General features: G+C 25.7%; 2 protein-coding genes across 2 annotated transcripts; one reads left to right on the top strand and one right to left on the bottom strand.

The window, feature by feature from the left end:
* Positions 1 to 219: 219 nt before the first annotated feature.
* LOAG_09997 (gastrula zinc finger protein XlCGF7.1) lies at positions 220 to 803 on the top strand (the record flags this gene model as incomplete). Its single annotated transcript, XM_020448065.1, has 2 exons — positions 220 to 339; positions 675 to 803. 2 exons carry the CDS (start codon positions 220 to 222, stop codon positions 801 to 803), a joined length of 249 nt encoding a protein of 82 aa, XP_020301758.1.
* A 1139-nt stretch (positions 804 to 1942) lies between these two features.
* LOAG_09996 (hypothetical protein) lies at positions 1943 to 5260 on the bottom strand. The gene is made up of 6 exons (XM_020448064.1): positions 5142 to 5260; positions 4776 to 4921; positions 3757 to 3973; positions 3452 to 3547; positions 2753 to 2901; positions 1943 to 2409 (listed from the first exon to the last, which is right to left on the bottom strand). The coding sequence occupies exons 1-6, from the start codon at positions 5178 to 5180 to the stop codon at positions 2295 to 2297; spliced, it is 762 nt and encodes a 253-aa protein (XP_020301757.1). The 5' UTR covers positions 5181 to 5260; the 3' UTR covers positions 1943 to 2294.
* Positions 5261 to 9304: the final 4044 nt, after the last annotated feature.

The following is a 9304-nucleotide window of genomic DNA, read 5'->3' as shown; positions in this document are numbered from 1 at the left end:
CAAATGGAACAAACAGAGCTGTTGGATTTACCAGTGCAAGGAGTGATGGAGAAATAAGTAGGATAATGAGAGTTATTTGTCGAAGAAGCCACTAAAAGATACACAAAACTAATGAACTTAACAGTCAAAGAAGGGAGCGTTAAACGAAAAAGTATGAATAAAATGAAGAAATCGCAGTGTAATGTATGTCAAAAGAAAGTAACAAGTATGTAAAGGCATATGAGAACTCATACTGGTGAAAAGCCCTACAGTTGTCCAATATGCAAGAAAAGTTTCTCTCGACCACACCATAAGGAAGACCATATGAGAACTCACACCCGTGAGAATCGGAAGAATACGGTTATCTCACATGCAACAAAAGCTTCTCTCATTTACCAGCTATGAAAGATCATAATAGAACTCATACCATTGAGAAGCCGTACGTTTGTTCGATGTGCAACAGTAGTTTCCCTCGATCATGCAACAGGAGGACCCACATGAGAACTCGTACCACTGAGAACCCAACGTACTGTTTCGATGTGCAACAGTAGTTTTTCTCAATCATGCAACAAGAAGATCCATATGAGAACTTATATCGTGAGAGGCCTTACAGCTTCCCGATTACACCATAAGGACGATCATACGAGAAGTCGTACCAAACCTTATAATTGCGCGATGTGTAATAAAAGTTTCAGAGACCACATTTGAGAAACCACATGGCAACTCACGGCAAAAGTAAACCACTCTTCAACTGTAACGTCTGCGGTAAAGGTTTCCTGTGTTGTTGTTCATTGAAATCGCGCAAGAATCATGAAAGAAGCTGAAAGGCGCGTTTTAAACTGAAGTACGTCTTGTTTCGTTGATTGTTTGATATTTTCTATAAGTCGTATTTCTATATTTAGTCCTTATTTTAATAATAACATTCTATTGCTCTTATTATTTATCGTTTGCTTATAAGTTATTCGTTTTTGTCTCATATGCATAATACTATCGTCCTTTTTCCATCCCTTTGCTATTTCTTTCATTTTAGTGAATCAAATATCGGTTTTGTTTTTATCTGCAGACCTGCTAAATTACTTTTTCGTGATTCGTGCATATGTAATAAGCAAGTAACTGACTGTTATACGCGCAAGTGATTGTCATGCTATATGCAAATAAGTATCACTGTTATTATATTACCAATGATATTGCTTCATATGATTCCTTACTCGATTATTGTACATATAAATGGAAATAAATCTTTGATAAAGAAAAGACTCCTTTTAATCACAGCATTTGATGTCTCATGTCATTTCATAGGTTTCGGAATGTTCTGTCAACAATAAGCATTGCAGTTGGGCTATTTATAGTATTTTACTCAGTTAGAATATCTGACAATCGAATTAATACCAGTGAGTGGCTAGACGGTTGATTGGCTTTCAACAAGAGGTTTGAGGAGAAATATGTAAAAGAATCATAGCATTAAAAGTTAAATATGCCTGGCTATTCCTGATTGAATGAAATGTTCACAAAACCATTGACTCCTATTTTGATCAATCTTGTCAATACGTAATGTAAGAATTTTTATTCACCATATATTATTCTTTTTTCGTTACTGCAATATCATTAGTAACATCTCCTGGGAAATCCCAAATCCCTTGATACATTTTTTCAATTTAATTCACTTCATTTACTGGTATTTTTCCACTGATCCAATTATGAATGCTAAAATTGTTTAATTGTCCGCTCATAATTAATTCATTTCTTTTGTGATAAGAATTAAATGTGTGGAAGGGAAGAATTGCATTGTTTTTTTTGGGATTTGTAGTACAACTCATCCAGTTCATAGCATAAAAGAAGGGATGGTTGGCTTTATGATAGAAATGTTTTGTTTTAAATAAATAAAGGTAAGAAGTTGAAATGACTGAAGAGGTAAGTGAAATTACTTGTGAAATTTTTTTTTTTTAATTTGAGATAAAAAGCAGCACAGTCGAAGAGTTTTGATGAAGAAGACGAAACATACTTCATCACTTTTCTTTCCTTTTTCTCTTAAATACACATTCAAAAAATATCGCAATCAATTGATGTCACAGGGGAAATAGAAAAAGGCAAAGGGAAGATCATGGTGGAATAACAGAAAACACATACTGTTAGATTCTGGGACAGAATATGCTACTCTAATGCCGTGTAATAATTAATATGCTGCAAAATTGTCGATATACTGTGCAAGAATTTTATGAATAGCACCAAATTCTATCACTAAGATACTATCATTCGTTTAATTCATGTAATAATGATAAATTTAGCTACTTTCAACAAACATCGATAGTTCCATGTTAATGAAGTGTATCCTGGAGCATGGTACCGTACTCTGGTCGAACAGCAACAATTAGAAAGAGTATGCTTGCGCCTAGCATAGCAGCTCGTTCTTGAACTGCTGTTGTTTCATCACTAAAATGATAAAATTTCAAAAGCTTTGTTATTTTCTTTCTTCGAAATCTCAATTAACAAACTTGGTATTTAGACTTCAAATTTCAAATTAAAACTTCTAGAAATTTGAGAAAGAAAGATGGATTGAATCTACTAAATCTAATTTTTTGATAAAATTTAAAAGATTATGAAAATACAACTGTGTATGGTACTTTGCTTCCGACACTTATTTTTTGTACTCTTTTCAGGCTTCGTTTTTGTAATTTTGAAAATCATCAAAAATTGCTTCGTTAACACTATTTAGTATTTTGTCACAAAAATTCAATCTCCTGCAAAATCTCAATATGAAATATACAAATTAAACCTGTAATTGATAATGATAGATTTAGCTGTTGAAAAGTATGAAGGCCTAAGAAAACCAATCTTTTCATTGTTTAAATTGAAAAATTCCAACGCTTGATCAGCATTAATGAGGTAGAAATATCGCAAAATATTGCTGAATGATCCGAAAATCTAGAATAGAAATTGAAAAATCTAAAAATCTTCTGCATTTTTTTTCCTTTTTAAGAAAAGGAAAAAATTGTATCATTACAATTATACAATTACTTTCATCATTACTTATTTACTGATATCTTTATATTTATCCAAATTCGTCACCATAAGGTTAATTTATACTTCGAGTAAAGTTCTTCTTCGATATGGCAAACGTTCCATCTTTCAGCCAATTAAAACAGAATATGCGAATTCGAAAATATTGTCACATTTTCTTCTAATACTACTGGCACAGAATGATACGTTAGAAAGATTTGTCCAATTTTTTGAAGGAAAAAAAAATCCATAATTCTTAAATATGTCACATTAAAATAACTACTCAATTATGACTTAATAAACACTCTAAGCTTGCTAAATTCCTCGGGAACAATCAATATTAACATCCATCACTATTATCCTTTGACAAAAAGTAAATCATGCATATAAGTATTCCATTTTGATACAGGAAATTGCCTGATAGAAAAAAAAATAGCAAAATTTTTACTGGCTGTTAAAGAATAAAATCATTTACCTGTGTAATTGGTGTATTGACAACATTCAGGAATGGTTCACCAAATTTTGAAATCACAAATCTTCGATCAAATGATTGACATTTTATTTGTTCAACCTAAAAAAGCATTTTGCGAAATAAAAAATATTCATGAATCTTTTTTCTCCCATGCACAATTTCAAGAATTCTTTTGAAATTTTGCATTTATAATTCATTTTCGAATAACTATTTTAAGGTTCATTTTTTCATTTTTTTTCTTTTTTCAAATTTTCGGATGTTAAATTGTTCACATATTTAATCTTAATAAACCGGAAAATAAGGTATACCTTATAAAGAGTTGATCCAGCAGGATGTAAAATTTTACCCATAGAATTTTGAGAATTATCTGATAGTCGTATTTCCATTACTGTATTGCCTCGTAATGTTTTAACAACAATTCCCTGAGCAGCAATCATTTCACAGTTATAGACAATTTGACGATTACCTTTTTTGGCTTTAATCACAAAATGGATCGGTGTGAAACCGGATGCAGAAGGCTTTTTCCTGGAATAAAAACTTTTGCTAATACCATTTCACTTTTTTTTTTATTCAATTCAGAAGGAAGAAAAAAGAAAACTTGATCATTATATGGTTTCTCATAATTATAATTTAGTTTTCAAATAAGCAGCAAGATATGAAATTGCGAACGATTACAGATTATTTATTTCAGTCGAATGACCAATGAATTATTTATTTGCATGTGAAGTAAACTAAAATACTAGAAACGATGGTAGTGAAAATGAAAATTTAGTTCTTATTCAAATTTTTCTACTTTCTTCTTCTCCTCAATGTGTAAGTTTTTAAAGCTAACAATTCCCTGACTTCAATTAATTGATTTCATTTCCTTTAATTATTTCACTATTTTCGAAAAATTTGTTCCATCATGAAATTTAAGTAAACAAAAATCGTTTTTTTGAGAAATATACAGTATTACAGAATGATAAAATTCAAACGGAATTGTACTGAAATAATTTTCAATCAATTTTAAATTACGAAATACTTTTTCAGGATGAAATGGCAATATCAATGAGTGCAGTGAAAAAATTTTTGACAATTCATGTAGCCTTGCTGATTATTAGCAAATAAAAAAAAAAAAAAGATAACTATTAGCTTGAAAAAAAAAATAAGCGGAAAATTTAATTCGAAATGAAAAATAGAATAAAAATTATTAAAGATTTTTCGATTATTTTCATTCTAAAATTTTTTGTAAATCCATTAATGTTAAATAGAAATTGAAAATTCTAGTAAGAAATTAAATGATTATTATGAATATTACAATTAATAAATAAATATGATAATTCCTCACTCATCGGAAGGTAAAATTTTAATAGCAAATCGATTACTTGTCCCAAGAATATCACAATCTGGTAATGTATCAAATGCTTCACCTTCGGAAGCTGCTTGTATTGTTTTTGCTACACCACGGCGTACTTTATCTACCATTGATGACATCTAAAATAATTTTATAAAATTATTAAATAATATAAATGAAAATAATTTGCATTTTTTCTTTAGCAATTAATTATAATATTTTATGAAATTATTGAATAATATTAATGAAAATAGTTTGCATTTTTTTTTTTTAGCAATTAATTATAATATTTGCAAAAATTTAAATTCCATTTTCATGTTATCGAATAAAAAAAAAAAAAGAAAAGAAAATGATATATACCTGCCATTTGAAACTTTTTCCTTTTCCCAATGTACTCATTGTTTTTCAAATTGTTGAACAGAAATTTGTCAAAAAATGAATTGAAATCACGAATATATATAAAATATAAATTCCTACAAAAAAATAAATTATTCTTATCTTTTTTTTTTTTTTTTTTAACAAATGAAACATTTCTTAGTGATAGAAGGAATATAAATATAAAAAAAAATATATAATGTATGCAAAATTTTATCCAAGAAAAAAAAAAGGAAAAAAACATAAATGACAATTTACGATAGTGAAGAAAAAGAAAAAAAGATGGGAAGTTTAATGAAACTTAAAATATGTTCAGGAATTAATTAATAAATTAATATATCTTTCTAATATTTGTGTTCTCTTATGAATAATAAAGAATTTTTTTTTCTTTTTCTCTTTAATTGTAAATTTAATCCTTTTAAATGATAAATTTTAATACTCGTTTAATCAATGAAAACAATTTTTATGAAAAAAAAAAAGAAAAATACGGGAAAGGAAAACAGAAGAAGAGAGATAGAGAGAGAGAGAAAAATGGAGAGAGAAAATTGTAATTTAATCCTTGCAAACATGTATTGTTATGTTAATTGCTTAACAATGAAATTAATACAAACTGTATTAATTTGGAAGATTTCCAAAAAAAATTACAATAAAGATTCTGTGAATGAATAGGTAAATTTCAACATGAATCTTTCTTTTTTTAGCACTCATCTTCCTGACTAAAAACAAGGGACAAAAGAGTGGAAAAATAGGGAAGATTTTTTTGAATTTTCGATCTCTTTGATCAATCAAATCATTTTCTTCGCAAACAGATTCGCAACTAATTACTATGAATCTTTGACCTAAATCTTTGATCTCTTTTGATCAATCAAATCATTTTCTTCGCAAACAGATTCGCAACTAATTACTATTATCATTTCAGTGTTGCTCTTTCAAATGCACTTTTTTTTTTCGTAATAATTTGCATTAAAAAAAGAAAAAAATTAAGCAAATAAATAAATAATTTACATAAACAAATAAAGTGCAATGAAGGGATCATATAAACTAAGCATATAAATAAAAATTAATGAACAAATAAATGTGATGAAGAAATTAAACATTTTTTTTTTTTTTTTACAGGGAAAATAAGATGAAAGTATAATACAAAAAATGACAAGAGAAAAAGAAAAAAATAAAATAAAAGGAAAATAAAATTGAAATATAATATAAAAAATGACAAGAAAGAAACAAAAAATAAAATAAAACTATAATATAAAAAAGGACAAGAAAAAGAAAGAAAAAAAATAAAATAAAAGGAAAATAAAATTAAAATACGATATAAAAAAAGAAAAGACAAGAAAAAAAGGAAAAATAAAACAAAAGTATTATATAAAAAAGGATAAGAAAAAAAGAAAAAAATAAAACAAAAGGAAAATAAAATAAAAGTAAAAGCAAAAAATTCCTACCAAAATAAAAGAAATGTAAAAAAAATAGGAATGTCAAATGTATAAATAGTAAAATAAATAAAATGAACGCATTTAATTAACGATGCAATGAAATAATATCACAAAAAAGAAATAATTAAATTGATAATGTATAAATAAAATTGATAAAATATATGTAAAAGAACAAAATACAAACTATTATATGTTAATAAATAAAGCAAAAATTAGCTATCTAATTAGTATGAATAAGCCAAATTATACAATTTTAAATGAATTTCTATAAAATAAATCTTTTATCATTTTCCCCTTTTTTTTTCCTATCTTGATTTATTTTAATTAACTATTTGATTGATCAGTTTATTTATATTATCTTTTTTTTTTTTTTATCGGTGAAAACTTTTGAATGAATAAGATATGCTCTTATTAAGAATAATTTATTTCTTCCCTCATCTTTCTTTTTTTTTTCATCTATTTAGGATAATGAATTGATAAAGACAGAAAAATTTTATGAAAAAAAAAAAAAAAAAGAAAAAGAAAACGGAGAAAAAGGCAAAAACAAAAATGTAATTAATTTAAAAAATTGTAATTAATTAGTTGAAGTTATACAACGGTGGATATAGTTAGTGGAAAAAAGGAAAATGAAATTAACGCATGCTTTTTGAGTAAACAAATAAATCAATAACTTAGTAATAGAGAAAAATACTTTAATTATAATGATTATAATTTCATGTGAAATTAGCAGCATTATGCGAAATAAAATGAATATCAAACCGTTCGTTGCACACTATAAAATTACTAATATCAAATATTTTATTAAAAATTAATTTCCACAAAGAAAAAGAGAATTTCTACTCTATAATAGATAAAAATATTGGTAATATTTTAAAGTAAATTAATGAGTGGAAATATTGAGTGAATGGATGGGATGGTTTGAAAAATATAAATCGATGAGATGAAATAATTGAATAACAAAGTTACAATTTAATTTTACAAAAACACTGTTCCAGTATACATTCATGATTACGATAATGAATATCCCAAAATATCAGTTCGAGATTCGAGAAAACTTGTAAATTCTGTCAAATAATGTAAAGTGACAGAATTAATGAATCCATTAATGATGACAAAATTTATAATGTGTTAAATACCATTAAAATTAATAGCAATGTTATAGTTAAAGCAAATTACTTTAAGTTTTTTGTTTTTATTTTTATTTATTTATTTTTTCAATTCAAGAGCAATGAAGATATTTGTGTTGCATATTGGTTTTTAGTAAAATATTAAAGATTTGAAAAAGGAAAATAAAAAAAAGGATGCAAGAACAGAAAAGTACTGTAGCAAAATACAAACCTTAATATCTTTCTATTATTCTTTAAAAATAAAACTGGGATATAAATTCATCGAAATTTCAAAGAAAATTGCAAAAATTTAATTCCATTAAATGATTAATTGTTTAATTAGGAATTTTTAAGCTATCAATAACCAAATATACTTCCATCTAAATATAAAAAATGCAGATTATTAGAATTGCTCTAATTTTTTTTTTTTTTTTTTTTTNTTTTTTTTTTTTGCAAATAGTAAATATTTAGAAATTGTAAAAATCACTAAAACTTTTTTTACTTAAAAAAAAAAAAGAAAATAAATAAGATATATTTCAAGAATTCAACAAATGCAGGAAAGAAAATCATTTGAAACTATTGTATGTGCGAGAAAAATTCATTTTATTTATTCATTCAATGCCTAAATTTGTTAAAAAAACACTTATGATAATTATTTCTTAAATGAATCAAAATCATAATTTCAATCACTACAAATATATTTTCGTTTATCTGTTTATCACGTTTTTTTTTAAAAAAAAAAAGAAAAAAACAAAACAACTCGTAAAATAATTTTCATGAAATGATAGACTTTAACAAATATTTTACATAGAGAGAGAGAGAGAGAGAGAAGAAAAAAAAGAACGATAAGATTTGATTTTTAATTTGCATTCTCATCAAAATTTTTTTCACAAAAAAAAAAAAAAGATTACGTACGAAAAATCGAAATATTCATTTAATTAACAGAAAGGAAATGAAATACACTTCAAAGATCATATTACATTGTTGAAATCAAAAAAAAAAAAAAAAACATTTCCATTACTTCAAAAAAAAAATTTGATGATTTCTTTTAGGAACAAAATATATGGATAAATAATAATATGAATGTAACCTTTTGAATATACAACAGATACACAAACACATATATATACATTTCAATACAAAGCGTTTATCGGACATTTGACGAAAGAAATAGAATTCATCAAATTAGAGAGATGGAAGAGGACAATGGAAGGTATAACAACCTCAATACATAGTACATGATCATTCTCTTCAATCCTTTTCCAACTGTTCACTTGTAGCAGTTGTCCAGTACTAATGTTTTTCATTGTATTATCATTTAGCATCCAATTTTATTTTCTTCAACAGCAGAAGAAGCCAGTTAAAGTGAATGTTTAGTTAAATCCTGGATAGAAGAGAAAATAATTGATGAAAAATGAATATAACAATGGTAACTTTAATAAACAATTATTAATTGTTGGATGATTTCGTTGTAATTACATCAAAATAACTGTTAAATTAAATTTGAAATAAGCGAAGTAATATTGGAATAAAAATCACTAATGAAACATTAAAGCATTTATTATTATTATTATTAATTATTATTATTATTATTATTATTATTATTATT

The sequence above is a fragment of the Loa loa genome, assembly GCF_000183805.2.
Source record: "Loa loa unplaced genomic scaffold supercont3.73, whole genome shotgun sequence".
In the NCBI taxonomy this organism is placed as follows: Eukaryota; Metazoa; Nematoda; class Chromadorea; order Rhabditida; family Onchocercidae; genus Loa; species Loa loa.
Note: the sequence above shows the minus strand (reverse complement) of the source record. Positions and strands in the feature narration are given on the sequence as shown.

Coding starts and splice junctions, on each gene's coding strand:
- LOAG_09996 (XM_020448064.1), bottom strand. CDS start 5,180: ATGAGTACATTGGGAAAAGGAAAAAGTTTCAAATGGCAG. Junction 3,974..4,775: donor AAAATTTTACCTTCCGATGA/GTGAGGAATTAT, acceptor TTTTTATTCCAG/GAAAAAGCCTTCTGCATCCG. Junction 2,902..3,451: donor TCAATACACCAATTACACAG/GTAAATGATTTT, acceptor TTTCTATTCTAG/ATTTTCGGATCATTCAGCAA.